Raw genomic sequence first — 27,500 nt, 5'->3', positions numbered from 1 at the left:
TTTGTCAGTGTGACTCTTAGTATAGCCATTGCTATGTGAACCATACCTTAAATAATAAAAATTCAAGATAGACATGGCAGCACCAAAATTTCCTAATGTGGCAGGGTTAAACAAGAAGTTTTCCAAGTACCCACATTTTTTGCTTGTTTAGTAATGGTTGCCTGTACTTTTCATTTTAATTCTTTAGGTTCTTGAGATCAGTAGCATATCGCCAATATGTACGGCTTGTGTATGACTATGTTGGTGCCTCAAAAAGGATTCCTCTGCCCAACTGTGTCTACAATAGCATCTGGAAAGCCTTCCCAAATGTTGATGGGGAGTACACAGGCTATGAAGAGGAAGAGGGTGAGGACTAACTTTTCAAAGCAAAATTCCCACTCTGCTGTCAACTACACTGTAGCGAACATTTCCAAAAACATACCTTGGCAGTACCTGTATGGAACAAGTGATTTTAACTTTTTGAACCACAAAAAGTTGAAAATAAAATAGGTTGTATGCATGCCTGTATAATGTGCAGTTCCAGAGAGTATCCATACTCCCCCACAGAAGGGATTGGAATTTCCTTGGGGGGGGGGGGGGGGTGGGGGGTTAGGTGGGGCCAAACAAATTAAAGAAATGTATGAAGCTTAATTGGAATTTCCAGGAGTGGGGGGTCTTAGAAAAACTCTTTTCCATGGGGGAGGTATGGATATTTTCTGTAATTACACAGTGGAAAGAGTTACAAGGACGTAATAATCAGAAAGCGAATAGTTTAAAAACATTCTTTAATGTGTCAATGTGTGGTTGATGATGAATGGCAACTACATGTAAGAAATAGCCTTAAGAAAGGTGAGTGCACGTCAACTACCAGTTGAGGAGCATTGGCCTTTCTTATGGCCCTTTCTTGGCTGTCCACACTTTTTGCATGTTGGTGCTTTTCTAGGTCTTTGTCCACCAATATTTGCAAGTGTGTTTTGAAGCTGCTGTAGCTCAGCATCTGAAATAAAGAGCACAAAAAGCATCCATTGAAAGCAAGTACAGAAATGTTTGGTTTTTGCAAGATTCACTATACTGTAAGTAACATTATTATTCATTCAAAATATTTCCCAGTTTCTGATTGGTTAAAGCCACCCGCAAAATTATAACCAGCTGCTGTTTACTGAATATTGAACCAATGATGTCAAAAGTGCAGCCCACTGCAAATTATTGAACCGTTGACATCAAAATGATGTCACAAGTGCAGCCCCCCGCAGATTATTGAACCGTTGACAGAGAAAACCTGGGGACAAGGTTGTGCTGTTTTTGGTGAGCAGAAAAACAGACCGAAATGGCAAAACTCTTTTAAGAACAGGGAAATATTTTGAATGAATAAAAAAATAATAATTGAATTTGGCTTTCGTAGGAAATGAAGAATCCTGGAGAGTATTATCCACCTGGGCCTTCGGCCTCTGTGGATAACACCCTCCTTGATCTGCAGGATTCTTCATATTTTACTCCGCCTCATTCAATAACTACTAAATGTATAGAACTTGCTCTAATATGTTGCTGATAGTGTACTAAAATAAGTTGTCAAATCTGTATAATAAAAACTATAAATTCAATATGATTGCTGTGACAACATTCGTTTCAGTTTTTCCTGCTACAAATTTTGCTGAAAACTAATCAGTGTTGTGAATGTACTGTACCTGAACATGCAGGTGGGCATATAACAGTCTCCCTTTTCTTCCTAGATAGGTATTTTTCCTTTGCCTCAACCTTGCTTTCCTTATCTTTAAGCAAACTGTGTAATGGCTCTGGCACTTGTGCTGTCAGTTCATCTTTCAATAAGTCTAAGTCCTCTCTTGATGTGGTGACTAGTATATCGTATATTTTGGCAACATAACCTGAAGAGTAAATATCCAATCACACTCAGGCTGTGAATATCTTAAATACAAAATATCTCTTGGTCAATCTGGGAAAAAAACATCCAGTGTATTGTGGTTTGACGAGCTTTCTTTGGACAAATGATATTGCAAACTAAGGCTAAAGAAAACAACTGCAAAAATATTTCTTTTGTGTTGGTGCCATTCAGTCATTTTGTTTCACACATGCAAAGATCATACCATAATTCTGTTTGACGCGCGCTTCCCTCACTGTTCCTTCTCCCTCTTTGAACTTAGGATAAGTAACACGTAGTTTAGCATTTCCCTGGGCATCCTTTAATCTGTCCCTGTTTAAATTCCAGTTGAAATGCAGAGCCGCAAGAATAGTTCTGAAAATAGTATTAATAGAGACAAAATAAACTTCAAAGAAATGAAGCAGCTACTGACGATGCACTTGGAAACTGATCACTTTTGTGGTAAAAAAGAAAAATGCAAATGTTATTTTTAGTGGTCTTGCACTTAGCTATACAAGCACTAAGTTTAGCAAGTTTACAGGCATGCCACTGAAATGAAAGGAAACAAATATTTCATGGCAAATAAATGTAACATGTTAAAATCCTGGCAAGAGGCAAACCAGTTGGCTCTTCTCAAAATGTGACTGAGGATATAAAATTGGGACTACTGAGAAACAATTCCTGCTAGTCGCAGGGTAGAGGCCTTGAACCCAGCACCTCTGGATTATAACACCAGCACCCTAAACCATTTGGCCATGCAGCCTCCACTAGACTTGTTAATAATAGTAAATGGCAATATTAGGATATCATCAGACCAGTACTTCTGAACCACAGATTCAGAGCTTAATTTTATGCCCAGAAACCCCTTTGATTTTGTTATCTTTATTGAATTCAATTGGTGTAAAATTACCTGCTTAGTATCCCAAGATAAGAAAAGGCGAACATCTTTGGGGCAAATTGGTTTACTACAGAGTGGTAACCTTCCAGGCAGCTTGTTTGCTGAATTGGGGATGCCTGCTTTATGCCCCGCAGTAGGAAGGAGTTGTTTAGTGTCTCACATAGTCTGTTGTATACCTCCGAACCTGATATATAAAGTACATTTCACTCAGACATAGCATATGTTATTTATAGTAATGCTTTCAACACTCTTTGGTCTTTCGCCAAAAAAAAGAAAAGAAAACATGCCAACAACTCCAGACTAATAGCAATCAGTGACCAGTCAGGTACATGCAGCATTCCATGGGCTTTCTATTCCAAATGAACCGGTAAATAAACATGTATGTGCTTAATTTCTGTAAACAAAAAAAGCAATCAATTACTTTTTGTAAGCCACAAGCGTTGAGTGGTTACCGCACCATGAGCACACTTATTGAACAGCCTCTCAGGTATATTGGTGTGTTGGTTCAGTATGTGGTACTGAAAGGATTTAAACTTTGCAAGGATGACTGACTGAAGCTTTGCTTTTGTAGATGTCACTGACCAATAAAAGTGCCGGACACAGGCTTTCCTCCATCGACCAATTGCTTCCATGCCTTTCTCTTTACTCAGCTTAGTTAGCAGTTTTTGTATCTCTGTAGTAATAAGAAAGAGTATATGGCAATGTCTTTTCACAGTAATCTGATCTTATTGTCCAAAGACTGTTTCTGATGTCAATTGTACAAGCAAGGCTAGTTGTATTATAATCACCAGTAATACAAATTTTGAGTTTGCATATGGTTGAGCAAACCAAACAAGCACGGATTGTAGCACCACATAATTTTGGACAAACATGCAGGCAAATAATTTTATACCCATATTCTTTAACTTCCTCTCTTCCTGTCAGTGAATTTATATCCAATTTTCATTTGTAACTTATTTTTAATTAGAATTAGAGAGACCCAATTAGTGGTTTATAACTGCTGGTAATTAATGACACTTACATGGTAAGTAATTAAGTTTTTATTATTATCATCATCATCATCATCATGTGTAAATGTTTTCAAGTAATTATTGTGTTAAAATATGTTTTTTATGTTTGATCCATATTGTTGTGCTGTATTTGATGTAATGATTAAAATGCTAAGATGAACATTTTTATTCAGCAACTTACTTTTCCCTATATGCCAAAGGTCAAAAAAATGGTCTATCAGAGGCTTTCCCAGTTCTTTGCATTTTTTGGGGCACTCGACCCTCATCCACTTGGCAATTTGAAAGTGCCTGTCTGAGATGAATGCTTTAATTATCATAGCTGTGCCAAGTAGGAATGCAAATGCCTTTTGGTGACCTATGAACTCCATGGCTGAACTACTTCCTGCTTGGTTAGCCTGAAGAGCAATAGAACAGCTGCTATTATGCAAGCAGTGAAGCCGATGTCCCCATCCCTCCCCCAAACATCAACTCGCATAACTTTTGGGTAGAAGTTTGATTAACTACATTTAGGGCCCGATTACATGGCGAATTTCAGCCCAGCTACTAAAACAAATCCTCTTAAAATCAAATTGTCGATTACATGGAGATTTTTTCAGCCCGGGGCGCAATTCAGCCAGGGCTGAAAATCCTAGCCCGATTTGGTCGAAGCGGGCTAGGATTTTCAGCCTGAATTGCCCGGGCTGAAAATCCTAGCCCGGTTTGACCAAACCAGGCTAGGATTTTCAGCCCGGGCTGAGTATTAACCCCGGGCTGAAAAAAACTCCATGTAATCGAAAAGAAATTTCAGACAGGCTGAAAAGCAGGAAATAATATGGCTGCCTGATTCTCCCGAGACTCTTCACATGAAATTTCATATTTGGTGCCAAGACTAATATTTCAGCCCGGGCTGAAGTTCATCATGTAATCGCAACAAAATTTCAACCCGGTTAACCGGGCTGAAATTTGCCATGTAATCGGGCCCTTAGTGCCTTTCAAAATCAATGAGTACCCTATGCCACTCCAAACTACCCTTGTTAAGACAATGAGTTAAATATAGAATGACAGGAAATCAGTCACCATAATAATAGTAAGACTACACAAGGGCTGGCATATTAAATTATGAGGAAGAGAATTATGAGGGAATGTCATACTAAGTATCAAAACAAGACATTCTTAAAAATTTTGTATGAACATGTATCATGCACAGATGAAAATAACTTTTGAGTACCCTCTGTTCACAGTTATTCATCCCCTTGTAATAAAACCACTGGGATTTGGTTGTTATCTACATGATTGTATGTATGTCAAGTGTGCGAGGCTCCTTTTAATATGGCAAAACTATTACCTGAACTAGCACAATATGGATAATGTAGCCAATGGTGCAACAGAATATGGTGTATGTGCCATATTTTGCCGAATGGCCCATACTGTCGTGCCTGCCATCTCCAGCAAGTACCACTTCCTCTCCTGCCAATTTCCTGAGTAATTCAGCCTGGTAGCCTCGCCAGTACTTTACAATTGAAGGAACTAGCAAATGTCGTTGATGGTAGTAGTATGTTGGATAATGATAAACAAGTATACCCATGTGCTGGAACATAAGTAAGACCTTGTTTATTGAAGCCCCAGAACACAAAATGGCAAAGCTTAACAACAAATTCCCTGCAGGGAATTTACCAAGGATATGTGGCTGGCTGGTCCATGTGAACACATCATTGCATTTGCTGCAGGTCGATTTGATGGTTAACATTGTTCCAGACTGTGATACGGAAAGAAGTGGATTGCTGGCAAAGCACAAATTACAGGATTGGAACAGAATCAGTAGTTTTGACAGGAACACTATTGCTTTTGGTTCTTCTCGGTAGTTTTCACCCTCAAAGTTGAACCTGAAAAAATGCAAAATAAAAATTAAGATAAACAAGGAGAACAAATTGTGAGTGCAAAAGAAAATCACACACCGTGATTCTTCCAGCTAGAATAAATAACCGAGAAAGGAATACTGTACATAATGTATTATAGAAAATCATTACAGTGAAGTGACAAGGAAATGGCTCATCATTCACTATTTCCTCAGACAAAGACCTTGCCAAAGATGCAAATCACACTCTAATCTAGTTTATCAAGTAAGTCATCATATTCATTCACTGAACAACTATACTTTTGATTTGGCTTCTGATCACAGTCATCATCGCCTGCTTGCTCATATGCATTTTCAGCTTCTTCTGGTGTCCAGCTTGGATCTCCTTCATCGTCTATTGCCTGACCTTCCTGTGACTCCACCTTTGGTTCATCTTCAACATTCATGGCTTCATTGTACTCTAGCCCCCATCCACATCAACTTCATCTTCATCCAGTATCAGCACTTCATCTGTTTGGGACTCTGAAATTAAGATTTAAAATAGTGATTAGTTTTATGTTCAAAGGATGCCTGGTTTTCAACTTTTTTATGTGGATTCTGTGTGCCTGCTTAGTATATTGGCATGACTGTGCTGTATTTCATTAACAATTATAATTTAAATTATCTTTAAAAGTTACAAGTTGCAACAAAATACTAAGCTGTTGAAAGTAGGTTAAGTTCCTTTGATATTATCATGATCATTACAAGTTACAAGTTGCAATAAAATACTAACCTGTTGAAACTAGCTCTGGTTCTTTTGTTATTCTCTGTAATGTCTCTGTCCATTTGGACTGGTTACTAGCAAGTTTAGATTCCATGCCCCTAAGTTGTCTCTGGAGTTTTTTCTTCTGTTTTCGCAGAGAAGCACAACTTGAACAGGGAGTAGCTTTTGGGGGCTGCAATAGAATACATGTATCTTTCAACACAAAGAATGTTTCACACATCATGTTAGGATAGACAAATGTTGGTTGATTAACAGGATTCAGGGTTTTTAATACTAGAGTTTAAAACTTAAATTTATGATACACAATGATAGTTATCTGTCAGTAAAAATTTCAAGAATCATCAATAGCAATACATTTAAAGCCCCTTTTAGTTTCAAAATAAATTAATTACCTTATCAGATGCAGGACTGACTGAATTGTGGGAGGGGCACCCAGAAAGATCATCTACCTCCATAACCTCAGTTTGAATTGAAGGCAACACAGCTTCACATGTCAGCAGGCTGTTCTCCACATTTGGAGGTTCGGGAGATGTTTCTGCAGCTGCCAGTTCTTGCCTCGCAGTTGGTGTTGCTTTATTGACCAAGTCAGATGGTCCTGCTGTGCAAGACTGATGTCCAGATGGACTAAATACAGTGGCAGAATCTGCATATTCCTGTGGAGGTGTTGGTGTGCATGTTGGTCCTGCTGTACAAGGCTGATCACCAGATGGATTAACTACAGTGAAAAAATCTGCATATTCCTGTGGAGCTGTTGGTGTGCATGTTGCTTCTGCTGTGTAAGGCAGATCAGCAGATGGATTTGCTACAATGGCAAAATCAGCATGTTCTGGCAGTGCAGTTGGTGTTTCTTCCTCTGCCAAGTTTCTGTACTCAAATGATGCAGCTACTTGACCCTCAGGTTCATTAACCTAAAACATTTTGACATTTCAAATTAAATCTCTGACAGCTGTATTTTGTATAGTGGTACCAGTAGATATATAAATTGGTAACATCCATCCAGATTTACTCGGTTATCAATAAAACTTTTCGAAGCTGACTGCTTTTCACTGCTTCGTTGGATGTGTGGTAAGAAACAAAACAAGACTAATATTCACTCACTGGTTCCGAGTCCATTGCATTGCTGCTGTGGGCGCCTGATGAGATGCTGCCTTCCTCGCTGTCTTCCAACAAATCGTTTAAAACCTTAGAGAGTAAAAGATAAATTGGGGTCTCTGCGGTTAGGGATATCACTCCTAGTAAGAACATTTACATTACACACACTTTTGCTGGGTGCCAGCTCACATAGCTTAGAAATATATTTGCTCAAGAAAACGATCGAAATGAAAAGAACTCTTTCCTAAACATCAAAGACTACCTTATGTAAAGAAGACTTGCAGCTGAGTATGAAAGCGCTTTCCCTTGCGTTAGTTTGAACAGTTTATCCCATGAGCTTTCGAGCAGGCTAAAAGTGATGCTTTGGAAATGCTTTGGAGTGACAAGAGCTTGTGGGGTCAAACACATAATCATGCTCGCTCAATAAGTTTCGTTATCTGAAACGCGACGTTAAATGATAATGAAAACAGTTTGTACAAGTGCTGGACACGGTAGAGAGAAATCGCCATAGATTATTACATAATAATATTAAGAACAGACAGAATGAGAATTTTCACACCTTTGGCGTGTTTGTCGTAATCTTAAGCCTACCTTTTGCCGGTTTTTCTCCATCATGCGGAGACTTCTTTTAGATTCAACGTCTGTTGTTCGCTCTTCTTTTTTCCATATCGTAGGCAGGGATCCAGGTTTTATTTGCCTGCGCTGACTTGGGTCGAAAGCCCTAGTAAAACAGCTTTCTTCGAAGTGGACCGAGCAAATAACAAAACGTGTCTTCGGGAGCGGATGAAAATTCTTCCTCTTCGTTCTAACAAACCGGGCCCACGCATCTCTCGTATTTTTGTCGTTCGGACTTGCGTGTAGCGCGATTCCTGCCACTCGATTAGATCCATTGCTACAGTCCTGGACAACACAACGACTTCCGACCAATGAAAGTGCTAAGAACAATCGGCAAAACGAAAACAGCAGCTGATCGAAGTGGGCGAAATCGTATGAGAAATTAGCCATGTGGGTTTCGACTTGAGAAAAGGACGTCACACGCTCTTTCCCGCGAAATCTGGGTGACCCGGCCTATGTTGTCATGGGAAACCATCGTCCATTGGTAACCAGGCCAATGGAACATAACAGTTCAATGGCGGGTCGAAATTAATGATGTTTGAGCGCAAAAAAATACCACTTTCCTTCGTCATAAGAGGATATGCTTTGGAAATCATGTACTTCAAGTCGTTAACTACCAATCAAGCGAAAATGAAAGGTATTCAGAATTTGATCGTAGTAGCACTTTAAATGCCACATTTTACAAGTCCCGAATCCATTGGAATTATATAAATAATTTATGTTTGCTCGAATGGGAATTTAAAACATGTCGCTCGCGCTCAGTTATTTTATTCGGCAAAACAATGCGACGTTTAAATCAAATCAGCCGAACGTGTTATTTGAGTCAACTAAAATTGGTATTTAATTCGGTGCATGTAAAGTGCGACGTTTAAACCAGGCCTTAAATTTATATAGAATTATTAAGATGTTTCTCTTATTTATTATATTTATACAACACAGAATACAAATAATTATTGTAAACAGTTTTCAGCACAAACTCATGTTCAAGATTTAAATGTTTATGGTTCCCTGTTTACTTGTAACTTTGAACAAAGGAATAAAAAGTGCTGTGTTATGAAAATATAACTGTCTATCACATGGTAATCAGACAGGGTTCGTACGGGTCCTGGAAAACCTGGAAAGTCCTGGAATTTTATTATGGCATTTTCCAGGACTGGAAATTCCTGGAAAAAGGCCACTGGTCCTGGAAAGTTCTGGAAATCTTTTAAACTCAGCAAAAAATGTGAAGTGTAGGGAAGACGGTAAGGTGAATAAATATTGAGATCTTGGGGGTGTAACGGTTAATGTGAATTTTTGAGCCCTCGAAAAATCAATTTGACTCCTAGAAAAGTCCTGGAAATTTGTTTGTGAAAAAGGGTACGAACCCTAATCAGACTACAGTACCTATTTAAGTATGTAGAGGGAATCCACTGGCATTCCAGACTCCATAATTAAATTCCATTGTAAATTTTCCTTGCTTGTACTTATAGATCAGTACAAAGTTCTTCTCCATGTTTACAATCAACTTTGCCTTGCCACTTCTACTTCCCTTAAGAGTATGAGTAAAATATTTCTGCACTCTTACTTCCCTGTACCCAGTAAGAATGGAAAACAACATAACAACACTCTTTCTTGATGTCAGTGAGATCACTGCGCCTTTTCCATTCCCTGCGATATAGCAATTTGGTTCCTTGAACTGATCCAAACCACTGGATTTGATAGCAGACTGGAGAGCTATGAACACATCAACAGGAATGTCTCTCTTACACTCTCCAAAATAAGGATTTCTAATTTTCGCTCGTCCACCAATTTTCCGATAAAGCATTTCCAACCACAATCGGCTTTCACTGCAGAGAATTGATCCACAATTTATCGTTGTTTCAAGGACCCTTTTCATTGCATTACCATAAGGTGTTGAACATAGGGTAAAGCATGCCAAACCGAATCGAAGTGTAGATATTTTGAAAGTGTGTTCATTAAATTCTGGTTGTATTTCGGCAGCAAATTCAGCCAGTTCCTCTAATTTCTGCTTCATTACTTCTTCAAAGCCATCCGATTCTTCGTATTCCCCGTCTTCGTCCAAATTATCATCAGTTGTGTCTTCAAATACAAGCTTAAGAGCCTCTTCCACAGTAAAATACTTAGCCGCCATTTTGTATTTTCAAAACTCACGTGACAATTTTTTCACTTCTCCGCTGACCGCAACTTTGAATCTCGTGGCACTATTGACATCCTCGTTTGCCAGACGTGAAGTGGGTTTGAAATTTATTTTAGGCAATTATTTTATGTTCCTAGGGTATCGTACTCTGTTTACGAGCTTAAGAAATTGAGGGACTCTGTCAAAGTAGATTCACTGAAGGTCATTCTTATGTATGACATTGCATGCATATTGTCAAGTCACTTAAAGGTAAGTACTGGAGAGATGCCAAATTCCAATATTTTTTTTGTCATGCATCATTACATCCCCTCACCCTTATCCACTTCTTCTCTGACACTTCCCATTTTCACCATTCTGAGTGCATGAAAATTGGACCTCAGTCTAGTGTGTCTGAATGTTTGCTGTGTGCAGGTATTCCCCTACCATTTTAAAGCATATCATTTGTGTCATGTTGGTTCATGTATATCTTGAGTCCTTTTTTTTTAGAATAGTGGCCAAGAGGAGTTGTTATCTGATGTGAGCCTTGCCATACCAATCTTCCATTGTTATGGACACAAAGCCTCTTGTCAGGTGACTGCAAATTTAGATGTTTTGGGAAATGACTAATGTTGTTGTTTAGTTTTATTTTGTGATTAACACGATTAAGAAATATCTTCTAACTTTGATCAGGCTTGAGTCTTGTAGTCAAGTTGTATCTGTTGTATTTCTTGTATTTCTTTTGTACATGTGTAAATAACTACCATGTGTGAAAGTGGAAACAAATACATGTAATAATAATTCCATAAAACATGTACACATTTTACTTGAATAATACTCAGTGGCCACCACATATTTGTTTATTTTTGATACATTAGTTTTATTGTTAACTGCAGGTCCAGTTTATTCCAAGGCGAACACCCAATGTTGGATTGACAGATGGTGAAGGTGTTGAAAGATTTTGGTCTTACCTGAGGCAATTCTCTACCATAACCAAAGAAATGTCTGTTGATAAAAGAGTTAACGTCCTCACTGATGCTTCATTGCATTATGGTGAACACTTGTTTTACAGATGTGGTATGAATAAACATATTCCTTCTAAACATTCTTCCCCTCTTTGTGATGGGTATTTTTTTTTCTCGTTAGTTTTAAAGTTTAGTGTGGCATTTGCAGTTGTTTTTGTAATGCCCATTTCTACTGTTCATTTTATAAAATCATAATTCTTGCAGTTCCAACCAGGAAAGCAAAACTTCAAAAGGCATCAACTTTGATGTCTACACTTGTTGAAGAAATTAGCAAACTTGTTGTTGCATTGCCAGGTAATTTATTACCGTAAAGACTCGCAGATAAGCCGCACCTTTTTTCCAAAAATTTGCGATCAAAATCGTAGGTGCGGCTTATCTGGGAGACCATTTAGGAAAGGTGCTGTGAATTTCGGTGTCCATTCTTCCATCGTCCGATATTATGCCTGGTTACACAGCTTCGCACAGTGCATGCAAGAAAACAACAAATTTACGCGCAAAATTCTATGGAAAAACTGCCTTGAATGGAGAAATACCTGTGAACAAATACCAGAATAATATCAATCATATAAGTGGTGGACATGTTTATTCTACTAAAGAGCTAAAATTACGGGTAAGACTTTAAAGTATTTTTCGATCCATTGTTGGTGAGTTTGCCATGGATGAAGAGAGCAGAACACTTCATGGTCTCGACTTTGGATTTCTTTCGAGTTTTTTTCATGAAAAACTTTTTTTCCAAAATTTGAGTTGCTAAACTCGGGGTGCGGCTTATCTGCGAGTCTTTACGGGTATTAGATTCCGTGCACGGCTCAGCTAATAAGAATGGTTGCTTTGCCAGTGTGGTCCACAGAACTAGTATTTTCCATCCAAAATAAAACCAGACCACAAAATGCTAGTAACATGCAGAGTTAAAAGGGAGCCAACTGGTGAAGGTAGAAACTGAGACTTGTTTTGAGTACATTTTACAGTTTAAAAAATACATGTAAATTCTTAATTGTTGGATGGTACAAAATTAGGTTTTGTGTCTTTGGAAAAGAAGAAAATACTGTAGAAACTGAATTACTAATAAATTTATCAAAATATTGTAACGTACTTAACATACATTGTAGCTGTTAACAAGACTGTGGTTTCATATTATCCTAAATTAACACAAAGCTTAATTGCCAGCAATTTTGGAGCCAAACCTGCATAATTATCTATGCAAGGCGTTTCCAGAAATCATGTCTGGATCCCGAAGTACTTGAACTGTGCATTAGAAATAGAGCAGATATTAGAAATGATCGTGAAGATAACAGTACATCTTCTTTCCGCAAGGCTGCTTACCGTCAGTTCATCTTGGAAAAGTATGGTTACCTTGGAAAAGGTAATCGAAAGGTTGCCCCTGCTTGTGTGGTGTTGGGTGTGAGAAGACATTATCCTTCCCCAACTGGTATATACATGAGTTTCAGACCAGAATAATGTTTTGCGAATTTGTCATTCTTTTATTCTTGGTTGAAGTTGTTCTGCTGACAACAGAATTTTTAATATTTTGTCAATTTCTTGTTGAAAAAAGGGAAACCTTTCTTGTCTTGAGTGCCTGGTCTGCCACTTTAGCAACTTATTCCATATTTTCTTATCCTCTATTCTAAGCACTATTTTTACCTTGCTTTGAAATAAAAAAATTTTAAAAAAAAACATTTTCAGTGATACAAGGGGGCAACACAGACTAAATTTTAAAACAAGAGAATCTTAAAATAAGTCCTTTTCTATTGTTCTCAGTTGAGCGAGAAAGGAACAGAGTTTCAAAGCTCACAGTCATCATGTTGTCAAGGCAACTTGCTTGCATTCATGATGGGCTTTGGTGTCATGAGCAATAAAGCCTACAAATATATTATTCAACAAGCTCGTCAAGGGCCTAAATGTTATCACTGAAAACAAGCGAGTTGCCCTTGACAACATGGTAACTTGGTTGATAAAACTGTCTGCAGACCTCGATCGCGTCACACACAAATGATAATCGTAGTAGAAATTGGGTTTTTCTTCAAGTATACATTTGCAAGCATTGTACTGTCATGAATATTGACACCGGTATAAATGACACCTTTGTTGAAAGAAAATAGACCTTTTTAGCTTGCATGTTTTGTTTCCCCATTTCAGACCATGTGATGTTCCCAAGGGAATTTTCCTTTTGTGTTTTCATAAGTTATGTGTACAATTTACAAATGCATAAGACAACATTTGCAACAAACTGCTCCATAGAGTAACACCACGTTGTCTGGAATGGGAAGATAAAACATACAAGCTAAAGAGGTCAGTTCATTACTTCTTGGTTGTTTTCAGTTTAGCTGAAGATAAATCAGTTTTATTTTGTAAACCTAGATTTGTGTTTGATAAACAATTCCTTTGAGGACACAGGTGGCACTTGGGCAATAGTTGGTGCAATTCTCGCAGGATCATCCTCAGACAATGAAACATGTCGATCTACTGGGTTGCGGTCATCAATTCTTTGTTTAAATATCTTGGCCATTAGGATGGGAATATAAGCAAAGTCTTTGGAGACTTTCACTACTCTGGTGTTCCATTCTTTAGTTCGCTGATTATATTTTCGTGTGTGCTGTGCTTCACCACTGTCTTTAAGGGATATTGGTCGGTTGATGTGGTAATTCCAATCCACAGCTGCAAGTTGCCTTCTCCCTTTGTACACTTGGTAACTACAAAGAACAAAACAGACAGAAAACAATGTACAGTTTGGCAAAAAATTGCAAGTAACCCTTCATTAAATTTTATTAGACCTTTTTTCAAGGTCATAATGAAATAAAGCAATTTACTTGTATGAGCATCTCTTCAGAGTGTACCCAAGTGACATGCTGTTTGCGCATTCAAGGGAACCTGTGTGTCTGAAAGCAAAAGGTAAAACCATATCTGAACCAAGATTTCTGAACATGGTGTGTTTGATTTTGTTATAGAAATGTACACAATGATAATTCATTACATTTTCAACAGGCATGGTTGTGTTCATATTGAAATGAATAGTTTTTACACCTTGGCAAACTAGCACTTTTTAAAACGTGTTCCTACTCTACTATTGTGTGAATAAGCCCTAAGCGAGCTTTTAATATTAATTTTTTTATAGTGATACACGCACATAACACCAAGCAATTATCTCCCACTAAAGGGATTAGACAGTAATGAATTTTTGCCAATTATGCATTTTTATTACCAATTGGACATACCTGAATTTTACATAATACTTGAAACTTTCAAGGAGAATAGGTTCCAGGATAATTTTCTGGAGGGTTACAAAATCCTTGTCACGGCGGTCAAACCAAGGGGGGTGCCCACCATCTTCAGTCATTTCTCCATGGTCGCATTGTCCTCCTGTCCACTCATGGTCATTACACACATGGTGAAGAAGACCTATCCATTTATTCTGGAGGGATAACAAAATATTGCCAATCATAGCATAAACATTCACATTCAAAAATCTTAATGGACAAGCAACTAATGCTGGTAATTTCCCTGTCCAATAGAAGATACCTTCAAAATGGAAGTAGCATTCACTAGACTGTCACTATTTGATGCAGTTGAACAACAGTACCAAAAGTGGTTGATGATATGGTCTGACCATTTGGCTATCTTCTCATTACCCTTGTTGTTGGCAACCTAGTAAACAAGTAGTGATACGAAAAAGTGACCAACTGCTTTTTGCACGTGACTTTTCAATCACAACTCAAAATCCCATTTCTGAGGACAAATAACAATAATTGGCAGTTGATCTCTGTATACAAAGGCAGCTTATGAACCCTGTGGTATAAACATACTGTTATTCTCATTAAACCTTCAGTTTTGCTGGCTACTAGGAACGGTCAAACAAAGTTCCTCAGACAAATTCAATAGTATAGCCATTCAGAACAAATTATTGTCAAAATGTGATGATGCAATAAGTCACATGTATAATCAATAAGAGAACAGATGAAAAAAAATTTCTAAATTTGTCTAGTTCAGGAAATACCTTCTGAATGCATTTCCTGATACTTTTTGCCTTGTGCCAGATGTCAAGTGAGTGAAAGATATCTTTAAAGTCTTCAGCTGCAAGTTATAAATGATAAGGACAGCAATAAGAACAAGACTCATGTGTACAATCACTAGACTGTGTGGAATAAACTGTTGTTTTAATCATTTTAACGTAATTCAGAAAATCAAATAACAATATTTGTGTCCCATTTGGTTTTTGATAGCATTACCCAAGAGTTTCTTTATTGAGGAGGAGGCATCTGTGCATACTTCCACAACATTTGCCACACCTTTCAGCCTTTCCAATGCATTTTTCAAAGCTTTTGTTTCCATAGTGCTTGACTTCATGCCAACATGACGCTTGTCAAGGACTTCCACCTCCAGAATATATTCTGTCACAATCTCCATTAGGTAGTAACAGAGATTTTTTGCTGAGAACCCTGGTGAATCACACTGACCATCTCCACTAACAACCAATTCTTTATTTTGAAATTCCACCAAAAGCTCGCCTCTCATCCATTGCCACCATTCATCAATTGCTGGAATACAGTATAACTTTTGTACTCTAAAGAACGTTGATGAAGAAATAAATGAAAGTCCTAGAAATTTGGCAAACCTTTCTACTTTGGCAAAGTTGTTGCCAGATAGCAAAACTGCTGCAGCAGCTTGAAGGTTGTTTGACAACACATTGTTCACCTCCCCTGATGTGCAAAACCTCCCAATATGACCAGCAGGACACTTCCAGCGGATCATGGCACTGGTGCCACACAAGGTATAGTCAACCACAGTCTCAAAAATACATCCCGTATGCCTACAATTCCCTCCCAGCTGTTGCACTAACAGGTCTAAGGAGCAGAGAACTTTTGTCCCCTTAATGAGTCCAAGTTCCACTTGGTAATGAGCTTCCTCATGTCTCCTGGTAAACTTTTGATGAGGCCCATATGCTGGTACATACTTTGAACAGAAGGTTTAGCTTTTTTAATCTCTTCTGTCTGGGTCATAACAGATCTCTTGGTTTTGTCTGCCTGCACTCTTGCAGGCTGTTTTCCAGGTGATGTCACAGGGTTTTGCTCAGGAGACGTGCTAAGTTGCTGTTCGGGTGATGAGGTTGCAGGCTCTTGTTGAGGTGATGATGGTTCAGGGTGCTGTTCCAGTGATTCATGCAGAATACCAGCAGCCAGCTCATCCAACCCTCTATCTTGTTCAAATGCTTCCTCATGATTCTCTTCCCTGTAGTGATAAAATATTATCCAAGGTTTAAATATTAACAACCTTGTACACAGTGGAGCAATGATGGACAGAGGCAAAATTTCTTATTTGATAAGCAGATAAATGCTCAATTCATGACCATGTCAAACCTCAGTTACAAATGTATCTACTCTTTTTTGTCTGGGTCCAATCTGTTCAGAGATATCAACAATTGAAGATAAAGACTTGGTCAAGGCATTGAATCATTTTTACTGAAAGGAGATTTCAAGCAGAAGCTCACAGTCGTATATTATTATGCCAAGGGAAATTTTAGACAACATAGTCATCAGCATTTGAAACTTGCTAAATTTCATATTTGCGACTGTCAAAACTCTCTATTATGGCGAACTTTTACCCCAAACGCAGGGAGTCTGGAGAATCAAGGTTCCACTGTACTTTGGCAATGAAGTAACCTGTGAAGCAACCTGTTAATCTATTCCTTAAAAATTGTGTACAAAAAGTGCTTTCAATGGATTAAAGAATTGAAATTGGCTGAAGCAGAAAATACCATAATACTCTTTGTTTGCCCACCCAAATTTTGAATCAGCATTGTTTCCTGTTTCCCGTCCCAATGGAAAAAAAAGACAATACTTATTCAATTTTGGGTGGACAAACAAAGAGCATGATGGTATTTTATGCTTCGGCAAATTATATGTGAAAATTATACCCACCATAAAGATTGCTCCTCTTTACTGTAAACGTCACTATCATCCAAATCCTTGTTGTAACTGAGGAAAGAAAGAGCTTCACCCAGTGGTTCACTGTATGAAGAGAAGACCACTACAAGTTAATAACCTGAGCAAATGGAAAGGAACTCAATCTATGAAATACTGTCAATAATTATTTTTCACTTTTTCCAGGAGCTGACATTCAAAATTAATGTTTATCATGGCCAATGTGCACAACTAAATTTTCTGTCTAATCATTTGATCAGCAAAACCATAAACATTGCTTACATTGGGGTAAATCAATTACTTTAAAAGAAGTTACTCACCCATTGGCAGTAAATGCCACCTCGTCTTCACTTTCTTCACTTGATGAGCTTGAAATACTGTCGCTTCTTGATACAACCACAGAACCATCGATTATTTTGAATGAGCTATCTCCAATGAACTTGACATCCTCAGCTTCGCTTAGATCAGTAATGTCAACTTGCATTGACCTGAAGTAAAAAAAAAACTGAAAGGTTTGTGCATGAACATGCATTGCATAAGAGGCTTAAAAATAATTCTCAACCTTCGTCAACCACGAAACTAAGTACAAATCCACTAATAAGGCAAAGGTTACATATAGACTAATGTGGTGGTGACATTTATTATTGTATAACCTGAATCCAAGACCATACAGTTCATTTGCATTCCCTCTCTCTCCATGGGAAAGGGAAAAGAGTGTGCCCTCGAGCTGTCTGAGAAGCAGGCTAGTTACAGAATATAAGAATTTAGATGCGGAATTAACCCATTTGATTAATCTAAGAACAACAACATGGTCAATCCAAAAATAATAATGATTTTACCGAGTAGAAGTATTTGACTATTCCCAATGAATTCTGAGTACGAAATACAACTATATCATTGTGTCTCTGCAATGGAATCTCGATTATGAAATGATAGAAAAGCGTGCATGCTAGATCATGTCAAGCGCAGTTGATTTCCCTCTATTTTATTTCGAAAGAACAGAATTAATTCTTGCTTTCACTTGTATGTAAATATTTTACAAAACTTACTCATTAGGTGTTCCAGTGACTCGCAACGGAGATACATTTGCCGGCAGAGGTTTCTTTGATATTAGAGCAGCTTTAGCGGGCGTCGACGTCAGTATGGGTCCTTGTAAAATATGAAAGACGTGATCAATATTTACTAACAGCAAAATTTTAATCTTTCCCTTATTTGTATATTGCGTTTTTCACGAAGATTTTCACTCTATTCATATGCTAATGAGTAAATGTAGAGAAATTTTTCAGCGAACACAAGGAAGAAAACACACCTTCAAGGACATCCTTGTGGTCGACCCTTCATCGCTTTCCAAGAGGAGTATCATCAATGTCCGTGCGTGGTCCCGCTTTAGCGAAGAATTTAAAATTATTTTCCCTAGAATAAAAGGATATTAAAACAATCATTAAAAAAATACTTATATTTGCATACAATACCATACCAATTCCAACTCGGGCTTACCTTCGTCTTTGTTCCAGAGAGAGTAGATGGCTTGCAAACTTTGAGTCCGCATTGAAACCACATTTTAATTTCGCTGAGACCCAGGAGAAATAAATAATAGCATCGAGCCAAATCCTTTTATGTCCTCGATCCCAAACTTTCCTTTTTGCCGCGCTGCTGTCGTATATCCTCTTTCGTCCGCTACCAGCCCGATGACCGCCAGCACTTGACATTATAAATGACGAAAATAGTGATCCAGGAGCCAAAACGAATAAAAATATCGAAACAGAAAGCTTATTTCATTACAAGAGATTGATCCTTGAATGTAAATGTCGCTTCTCGGCTAGAGATGGACGTGATAGAAAGCGATTGAAACAGGCTGACTGAGTCTTCGACGGAATTTGAAAAAGTTGGCCCGACTTTTTCAAAGCACCTTTTATTGCTACACACATGCGCCTGAGATGACATAGTCCCTTTAATGTTTTTGCAAGACATATGTAAGGAGGAAAAGACCCTTGTGAAAGAAGAGATGCTTCGATTTTTCACATTTCTTTCTGCGCAAATAAATGCCATTACGTCTTACATAGATAAGGAAAAAGTGAATAGGGGGTTGATGTCACTCCTTCAACAGAAAGTTGATGTGTACAAAAAGAATCTGCAGTTATTGACATCTATGTGTAAAGATTTAGTTACATTTCCTAATTTTGAAGAGCCTGGGGAAACCTATCTACTGTTTAGTGAAGTTGAAGTAGAAACACCAACTGATCTTTATGACTTTAGTCTCTTTGAAGACCTAGAATGTCATAGTAGACATTTTAGAGGGTGGAATGATGATGATTTCGACCAATAAGTAACGCTAATGTTGACAGTTTTCAAGTACAGCATTTTTTTCTGAGTCTATATGGCATGATTGTTTCAGTTACTGTTCGCTGAACAGCAAGCTTGTGTTATTTCAATTGGATGATGGAGTCAACAGTTATAAACCCAGCTTTGGAATGCTGAAGTTTTACAGCATTCCAGAAAAGCAGTTTACATCAGCAGTGTTTATACCTGTATAAACTGAAGTGAAGCTATGATCCTCGCAGTTAGGAACGACGTTATAAAAATTGCGTAGAGAAGCCTGAAAAATTCATGACTTCAACAGTGCTTCAACCTATGCCTTCGCGATGCTGGTGCGACACTCTAACCAACTGAGCTATGAAGCCACTGATGTTGCGAGCTGGTCATATATGATTCATTTCATACATCATTTCGTGACTTGTATGATTTTTGTGTCCATCCGTGCCTTTGTGGCCATTGCTAGTTTATAAGTTCGCAGTCCAACCAAATTACTAGCTGGAAGGACAGTAAAGAGGTAATTCTAAACATCAGATTATCTACCTGGACTCCACTGAATCGAACCTTCTATGGTGAGAAGCCTATATTAACCATGCCTAGATAGGATAAATTGAATCGGTTTTCTAAAATAACTCAATAAACGTAAGTTCAACCAGTTAACTTGCTTGTCTGTGTCAGTTGCTTCACCGTAAGTTTGGTCACGCCAGTATATTCAGTCATCAAAGTCAGCTCAGTCATTCAAATCAGTAGTTTCATAATCTGAGTTGGCTAAGTCACCCACATCAATTACACAATCTGAGTCAGCTCGGTCGTCCAGATCAATTACACAATCTGAGTCTACCAGGTCATCCAAATCAATTACACAATCTGAGTCTGCTCGGTCATCCAGATCAATTGCATAATCTGAGTCTGCCAGGTCCTCCAAATCAAGTACTTAATCTGAGTCTAACAGGTCATCCAAATCAAGTGCGTAATCAGAGTCTACTAGGTCATACAAATCCATTGCAGAACCTTTTTTAGCTCAGAAATCCATATTAATTGCATAATCTGAGTCTGCCAGGTCACCCAGGTTAATTGCATAGGCTGAGACAGATCGGAAATCCAGATCAGTCGCATAATCTGAGTCTGCCAGGTCAGCAAAATCAATTACATAATCTGAGTCAGCTCGACCATCCAGATTAATTGCATAGTCTGAGACAGATTGGAAATCAAGATCAGTTGCATAATCTGAGGCTGCCAGGTCGACAAAATCAATTACTTAATCTGAGTCAGCTCGGTCATCCAAATCAATTGCACAATCTGCGTCTGCCAGGTCATCCAAATCAATTACGTCAACTGAGTCAGCTCGGTCATCCAGATCAATTGCTCAATCTGAGTCTCCCAAGTCATCCAATTCAATCGCATAAGCTGAGTCAGCTAAGAAATGCAGATCAATTGAATAATCTAAGTTAGCCTGGACCATCCAAATCAATTGCGTAATCTGAGTCAGCTCAGAAATCCAGATCAATTGCATAATCTGAGTCATCCAGGTCATCCAAGTCAGCTGATACAATTGCAAGTCAGTGGGTCACTTCCGTCAATTGTCATTTAATATTTAGGTCATGTAAGTCAGAGCGCGTTTCCCCAGGCAGATGAGGTAACCATCCTCTCCCTATAATCTCTCATTTTAATTATACCCGGTCTGTCAGATAAGGTGACTCTGTTGGCCATGTAAACGTCTCAAGGCGAGGTAACCCGTGATGCGTGAATTCGGAGTGTATAGCTTATCACTGCAAACTACCCAAATCGACCCCTTTTTTGTCGTTAATTTCTAAATATCGGAAAATCGGGGTCATTATTCGATGTGTTAGTATGGGGTGTATAGCTTATCACGGCAAACTACTGAAATTGACCCCTTATTTTGTCCTTAATTTCTAAATATCAGAAAATCGGTGTCATTATTCGATGTGTTAGTATGGGGTGTATAGCTTATCACTGCAAACTACCGAAATTGACCCTTTTTTTGCCGTTATTTTCTAAATATCGAAAAATTGGGGTGATTATTCGATGTGCTAGTGTATAGTGTACAGTTTATCAGGGCAAAGTGCTGAAATTGACCCCTTTTTTGTCGATAATTTCTAAATATCGGAAAATTGGGGTCATTATTCAATGTGTTAGTATGGGGTGAATAGCTTATCACGGCAAACTACCGAAATTGACCCTTTTTTTGTCGTTATTTTTTAAATATCGGAAATCAGGGTGATGTTTCGATGTGTTGTATGTAGTGTAAGCGTATCACGGCAAACTACCGAAATTGCCCCCTTTTTTTGTCCTTAATTTCTAAATATCGGAAAATCGGGGTCATTATTCTATGTGTTAGTATGGGGTCTATAGCTTATCACGGCAAACTACCAAAATTGACCCATTTTTTGTCGTTATTTTTTAAATATCGGAAAATCGGGTGATTATTCGATGTGTTAGTGTGTAGTGTATAGCTTATCAGGGCAAAGTGCTAAAATTTCCCTCCTTTTTTGTTGTTAATATCTAAATATCGGAAAATCGGGGTCATTATTCGATGTGTTAGTATGGGGTGTATAGGTTATCACAGCAAACTACTGAAATCCCTTTTTTTGTCGTTAATTTCTAAAAATCGGAAAATTGGGGTCATTAATCGATGTGTTAGTGTGGGGGTGTATAGCTTATCACGGCAAACTACCCAAATCGACCCCTTTTTTGTCGTTAATTTCTAAATATCGGAAAATCGGGGTCATTATTCGCTCTGTTAGTATGGTGTGTATAGCTTATCACAGCAAACTACCGAAATTGACCCTTTTTTCGTTGTCGTTATTTGATAAATGTTGGAAAATCGGGATCATTATTCGATGTGTTATTGTGAAGTGTATAGCTTAACACGGCAAACTGCCAAAATCGACCCCTTTCTTTTCGTTATTTTTACATTTCCAAAAATAGGGTCATTGTGCGCGATGTGTTAGTGCGGAGAGTACAGCTTATCACTGAGAACTTCCAAAATCAACCCCGCGGGGTATATTAAATAATGGAGAGCTTTAGCAAAGTCACAAATTTGCATATTTAGTGGGCAAAAACAATGGCTTTGCACGCCCTTCACGTGCGTTTTTAACTTTTGTTCATTTCTTTGCTGTCGTCAGCAAAACAACAACGTGAAATAGCTCAATTTAAGGTTTTATGAAAACATTAGCACTTGAGGATAAATTTTAAATTTCTCTCCTAAATTAAGCCACACCTTTGTCATATTAAAAAACTTGGAATAGGCGTGAAGTGATTACAACAATGAGAATTTATGTTTTGAGATGACGTTCTTGTTGCCGTTCCCGACGTCGTTGCCAAAGCTCCCTAGAGGGCGCGCTGGATATGTAGTGATAGATAACCAATGAGGCGAGTAGCTCCGAGTCGATTATAATAATTTTATATCCAGCAATACCGAGTAGAATGATTCTTTTATTAAAAACTCCAGGATCAACAACTCTTTCATGTATTGTCGACTAAAGCATCGATTTTTGCCTCCGTCAATTCTGATCCAAAACGGTTTTTGTCCGCCATTTTTTTCTCAGGGTGCAAAAATGTTTTCAGCTCGCTTTATTGCTGACGCTTTCCTTGACCGTGATGGCCCGTGTCCGGCGAGCCAGTGAAAATCTTTGATATCTGAGTTTTAAGAAAGGTAAATATGGGAAACTCGAGAAGCCAAACTTTTCTGCCATGCAACCACGCCGCTGATCGAAAAGCCTTGAATTTTGGCGCAAAACACTGCGAGAAACATATCATATTGTTTGCATTGATTATTTTCGTCCTTTGTCAAAGAGGTATGTTATTTTTTCATGTTCGTTAGTTAACTAGTGAAGATCTCCAAATTGATTTCTGTTGTTAAGTGACTCAATCTCAGAACAAGTCATGAACATAGTTATATAAATAATAAAATGTGTTGTTGCGTTGGAATGACCTTAGCCCCCGGAATTCATAATCTCATGCATGCAATAATATTGAAGTAATGTGCCTCTCATTCCAACCTTTCGAGCGAGTTCAGTCTTTGTTCCAAAGTGTGAAGGAATGGAAAGTTCGAAATAGACGCAAGGAACTTCCATTTAAAAGGAAACTGACATGACCTTCATGTCTTTCATCATGGCTAACCAAATGTAACACAACCACATTGACCGTTGTCACGGAGTGCAGACCTATATATCCGGAAAAAAAAAAAACAACAGGCATGGCTCTGACTCAAGTCCACTCAAACATATGGGCAAAACTGTCCGTGTCAGGTAGTGATTTCCCTTTGTCCTGCGAATGCACAATTGCTTTCAATTTGAATATAATCCAATTCAATTCAGTTCAACGTTTTTTTGATACACCAGATCCTTAACAACGGAAAAGAGACGATGAGAAGAAACTGAGGAAATTTTCCCTCAAAGGTGAGTTGTTTAATTTGGAACGAATCGCTTTAAAATAATGAAAATCGGTCTTGTTTCGGGTACGCTTCTGAAAAAAAAAGGAAACGAAAAAAATAAAAAAAAACCATCGAAGCTGGGTCATGCTGAGCCAAGCCTAATACACTGTAATGAAATTGGTCGATGGGAAAGCAATAAAGATAAATATTAAGGTGGCTCGATAGTTGAACTGCTATACGTGTTTGCGGTAGCCATTCCTAAAAAATAAATTACCATACAAACGACAGAGATTCCAACTGTCTTGGCTGGAAATCTCCCCTTTTTGGTCATAATTTCCGGCCTCCCGTTTCCCTTAATATTCTGTCGGTTTTAGAAGCTCTTCCTAGCAAAAGAAAGATAATGTTTCCTTTGTGTAACTGGTCTCTTTAGCATGATTCTTTGCCGTTTTTCTGTGGTTCTTCAGCCACTTTTCCCTGAGCCTACGGTAATTTTGGATGAGCTTATCTTACGTTCGTGCAAAGTTTGCGTTTTTAAAACAATTTTATGAATGGCGACCACTTTTACATTCTTTTGTCTTTACGTTAATTAGACCAACTGCCTTTATTTTGAAACAAACAATCTTCAGATATTTGTTGGTCGTAGCGAGGCTAGAAAGGCTTATTAGCATTAAAGCAAGAGAATGTATTATTTGGTCGCTACTGTGAAAGAGGTGTGTCCGTGGGATCAATAGGCTTTAGCTTTCACTGCCTGTTTAAAACTCCACTATTTTCCAATGACTGCATTAAAATTTTTCCTGGGGGAGCATGCCGACGGATCCCCCTTGAGGCTCGCTGCGCCTGCGGCGCTCTTGGGCGCGGCTATGCCACTTCTAAATCCTCCCCTTATTTATTTGACAGGGTTGGAATCTCTATGGAAAGGACAATAAAAATTATGCAAAGATGCGTTTTCTCAACAAAAATTACCGTTAGTTGTGAATTGACTGATTGGTTGTCATTTGAACTAACCAGCTCTGATTAGTTTGAACCTTGAAAACCTTTTAGCGCATATTTTGTCATTGTGTGTACGTCGGGCTAATGTCAGCGTTGTTCATTTCAGGGAAAGAGCGGCATGTGCCGCATTCGTGGATGTCCACAGATAGGGAAAAGTCTAAAACGACTAGATAACCACCTGTCCAGATACCATAAAGGGATTGCAAGGGCAATGAATGATCGCTTGTCCTTTAATCTATCTCATTCAAACAAATCGTACGTGACTTGTCTGTTACCCCATTGTGGCAAAGATGTATTGCACCTGTCCCACCATTTGAGAAACAAGCACTCAAATATGAAGGTTAAGGAGTACCACTCAACGGTACGAAAAGCATATCAAAGTGAAAGAACCGAGCGTCTGGAGGATGAAGGTAATAAAAAATGAACCCATAAAAAACAAAGTAAAATGTGACTATGAAGGAGGAGAAACGGAAGGAAGCTGAGAAAGAAAGACAATTGGGGCAAAATATTCACCTTCAGAAGTGCTTCCTGCTGATTCCGATCCAGTAGTGATTAAAACTGAGTGTAATTTAAAAGTTTGTAATAAAAAAGCGGATGAAGGGGAAAGGGAGGAAGAGATTGACGAAGCATATGCTAATGATATACAAGAAGAGGGTGAAATCAAGTTGGACAGTAATATTGAAAATGGCTACTCAGACGAAATTCTACGTTATCTAGTCCATAACACAACACCAGATGGGGTCCGCTTCTTCTCGACAGCTGTGAAGAGCGGAAAAACTGTTGCCCAATTTAGCCGATCTAGGCTTTGCAGAGTTGTGTTGGGGGAAATGCACCTTTCAATGCTTCAATGCATCTTCCGCTATCGCAAGTATTTGACCAGCTATTATTGGTTGGAAAGATACCACCCATACCCTGAGAAGGGAATGATCCACAGCTGTGTTGCATGCGCCGCGACAGAGAGAGGAAAATGCTCCTGTCCTATCCTACCAAAGTCGTTTTATGTATTTTGTAGGCAAAAGTGCTTGATTGATTGGAACTGTGATAAATGTGTTAACTTTGATTGCGGAGCGCCGCATGCCTGTTTTGACTTCTTCCACTGCGCAATATGCCACGAGCGGTATGTGGCATCCACCAGACACAGTCCATACCCGCCTGAAAATTGGGGCCGCCGTTCATTCAATAACAACACAATTACAATCAGGTAAAAATCTTGGTCTTGACAATCGACAGTTACTTCATAAACAATGTTGTAACGAATTATTGGAGTGTATCCTCTTAGCTTATTCATTATTTTACAAGCACTCTAGGAGGAACAATGGGAGTAAATTCGCATACCCTTTACTTGTTGTGCTTACTATAATACTTGATCTTTACATAGTTTCAATGTAAATCAGTGCTTAGCTGAATTCTGTGTTGAGTAAAGGTAATTCATTGTGATCATTGAACACAAAATTTGACACTCTCTGAAGAGGACTTTCCAGGGACATTGACTAGAATCAATTTTTGATTGTTTTCTTAACCTCACTTAATTTTTTGGCAATAATAGTGATAAAAATGTTTTATCTTTTGCCCAACTCACTTCTACCTAAAATTTACTATGGAAATATCAAAAAATGTCCTTGAGGTGTGCGTGTGACTGATAACCTCTGTAGATGATGGAACTTTCTACTAACTTTAGCAACTGTATGGAAAGCCAACAACAATATTATTTTTACACTAGAGAATTTTGCTACATATAGATATGCATGTATAAGTAACATATAATCATTAAAGTTTGGATTTGAGTTGCCCATTAATTAGAAAATCAGCTAAATTACTCTCGCCAAAAGAATTAATTCATTATTGGAGCCCTTTTTATACAGTACACAATCCTTGTTGTTGAAGTGTACCTAAAATAACAGCACGAATGGCTCCAGGTAAACTAAATGGTTCCTCAGAATTCAAATTAATAAAGCACTCAAAATAAAGCGGGCCATGAGCAGTGCGGATAATGTTCTTTCCGAGCACTTGATCATTATTTAATACAGTATAACAGCCGTCTTGCCTGAGATCAAGCCAGTGGCCTCTGATCTTGGTGGTATTCACTGACTTCACAATTCTTGTTGGCTTTGAAATGGTGTGAAAAAGCCAGAATTGTTCATCCGCTGTTGTGTAGATGGGTAGCACTAAGCTTGTTGCCTCATCTGAATGCTTCATGTTCACACCAACACATAACCAAGCATCTGGTGTAAAAAGATGTTTACAGGAAGCATACAGCATCAGCCTTTCTGAAGCTGAAAGGCACAAATCTACCACTTCTACCTCTTCTTCTTCTACCCTTCCCCCATCCAGAGGACGCTTTGCTCCTTCTGTTCCACATATTTTTGTCAAGAAATTTTGGACGTCAGCTGCACTGGAAGAGGTAGTAGTCAAAGTAATTGCTGTGGGTGCAGTCAAGGCAGATGTTTGAGTAGATGCAGACCCTGAAGTAGATGTAGATGGTGGAGTAGATGTACATCTGGATGAGAGAGATGCTGAGGTGGACGTAGATGTCGGAGTAGATGTAATGGTAAAGTGGATGTTGTGTGCATGCAGCATTAACTGTTTCAGCTGAATACGGCCATAGTTGTAATCTTTTAAAAAAATTCTCTTTACTTTCTGTTGTCTCAACCATTTTACTGGCTGATGCCAGATAATTTAACTGA

General features: G+C 38.4%; 4 protein-coding genes across 4 annotated transcripts in view; 2 read left to right on the top strand and 2 right to left on the bottom strand.

The window, feature by feature from the left end:
- Nucleotides 1-543, top strand: part of LOC138058101 (uncharacterized) — a 1,760-nt gene extending 1,217 nt beyond the window's left edge. Inside the window, exon 3 of the mRNA XM_068903986.1 lies at nucleotides 188-543. Within this exon, the coding sequence (XP_068760087.1) occupies nucleotides 188-356 (169 nt within the window). The 3' untranslated portion in view covers nucleotides 357-543. The remainder of the gene's footprint in view (nucleotides 1-187) is intronic.
- A 121-nt stretch (nucleotides 544-664) lies between these two features.
- LOC138058100 (uncharacterized) lies at nucleotides 665-7,874 on the bottom strand. Its single transcript, XM_068903985.1, has 9 exons — nucleotides 6,753-7,874; nucleotides 6,370-6,532; nucleotides 5,898-6,119; nucleotides 5,088-5,625; nucleotides 3,945-4,158; nucleotides 3,175-3,426; nucleotides 2,766-2,937; nucleotides 2,082-2,230; nucleotides 665-1,862 (listed from the first exon to the last, which is right to left on the bottom strand). Exons 3-9 carry the CDS (start codon nucleotides 6,041-6,043, stop codon nucleotides 1,642-1,644), a joined length of 1,692 nt encoding a protein of 563 aa, XP_068760086.1. The 5' UTR covers nucleotides 6,044-6,119; nucleotides 6,370-6,532; nucleotides 6,753-7,874; the 3' UTR covers nucleotides 665-1,641.
- Nucleotides 7,875-10,345: 2,471 nt separating this feature from the next.
- LOC138056272 (uncharacterized) lies at nucleotides 10,346-11,516 on the top strand. The gene is made up of 4 exons (XM_068902060.1): nucleotides 10,346-10,453; nucleotides 10,691-10,774; nucleotides 11,077-11,257; nucleotides 11,410-11,516. The coding sequence occupies exons 1-4, from the start codon at nucleotides 10,415-10,417 to the stop codon at nucleotides 11,514-11,516; spliced, it is 411 nt and encodes a 136-aa protein (XP_068758161.1). The 5' UTR covers nucleotides 10,346-10,414.
- Nucleotides 11,517-13,543: 2,027 nt separating this feature from the next.
- Nucleotides 13,544-18,826, bottom strand: LOC138056270 (uncharacterized). The gene is made up of 10 exons (XM_068902059.1): nucleotides 18,615-18,826; nucleotides 17,438-17,605; nucleotides 17,115-17,204; nucleotides 16,227-16,425; nucleotides 15,390-16,119; nucleotides 15,194-15,264; nucleotides 14,719-14,844; nucleotides 14,415-14,611; nucleotides 14,010-14,078; nucleotides 13,544-13,892 (listed from the first exon to the last, which is right to left on the bottom strand). Exons 1-10 carry the CDS (start codon nucleotides 18,824-18,826, stop codon nucleotides 13,544-13,546), a joined length of 2,211 nt encoding a protein of 736 aa, XP_068758160.1.
- Nucleotides 18,827-27,500: the final 8,674 nt, after the last annotated feature.

The sequence above is a fragment of the Montipora capricornis genome, chromosome 7, assembly GCF_036669925.1.
Source record: "Montipora capricornis isolate CH-2021 chromosome 7, ASM3666992v2, whole genome shotgun sequence".
In the NCBI taxonomy this organism is placed as follows: Eukaryota; Metazoa; Cnidaria; class Anthozoa; order Scleractinia; family Acroporidae; genus Montipora; species Montipora capricornis.
This window is presented reverse-complemented; position numbering and strand designations above follow the sequence as displayed.

Bases quoted from the DNA above. Each gene is read 5' to 3' on its own strand.
- LOC138058100 (XM_068903985.1), bottom strand. From the start codon at position 6,043: ATGAATGTTGAAGATGAACCAAAGGTGGAGTCACAGGAAGGTCAGGCA. The intron at 5,626-5,897 runs GTATAGTTGTTC...GCATTTTTTCAG, and splicing joins GATCAGAAGCCAAATCAAAA to GTTCAACTTTGAGGGTGAAA. The intron at 3,427-3,944 runs GTAAGTTGCTGA...TTATTACTACAG, and splicing joins CCTTTGGCATATAGGGAAAA to AGATACAAAAACTGCTAACT.
- LOC138056272 (XM_068902060.1), top strand. From the start codon at position 10,415: ATGTATGACATTGCATGCATATTGTCAAGTCACTTAAAG. The intron at 10,775-11,076 runs GTGACTGCAAAT...TGTTAACTGCAG, and splicing joins GACACAAAGCCTCTTGTCAG to GTCCAGTTTATTCCAAGGCG. The intron at 11,258-11,409 runs GTATGAATAAAC...TAATTCTTGCAG, and splicing joins ACACTTGTTTTACAGATGTG to TTCCAACCAGGAAAGCAAAA.
- LOC138056270 (XM_068902059.1), bottom strand. From the start codon at position 18,826: ATGTCAAGTGCTGGCGGTCATCGGGCTGGTAGCGGACGAAAGAGGATA. The intron at 17,205-17,437 runs GTGAGTAACTTC...CTCTTCATACAG, and splicing joins GTGGCATTTACTGCCAATGG to TGAACCACTGGGTGAAGCTC. The intron at 14,079-14,414 runs GTATGTCCAATT...TTTTGCTTTCAG, and splicing joins AAGTATTATGTAAAATTCAG to ACACACAGGTTCCCTTGAAT.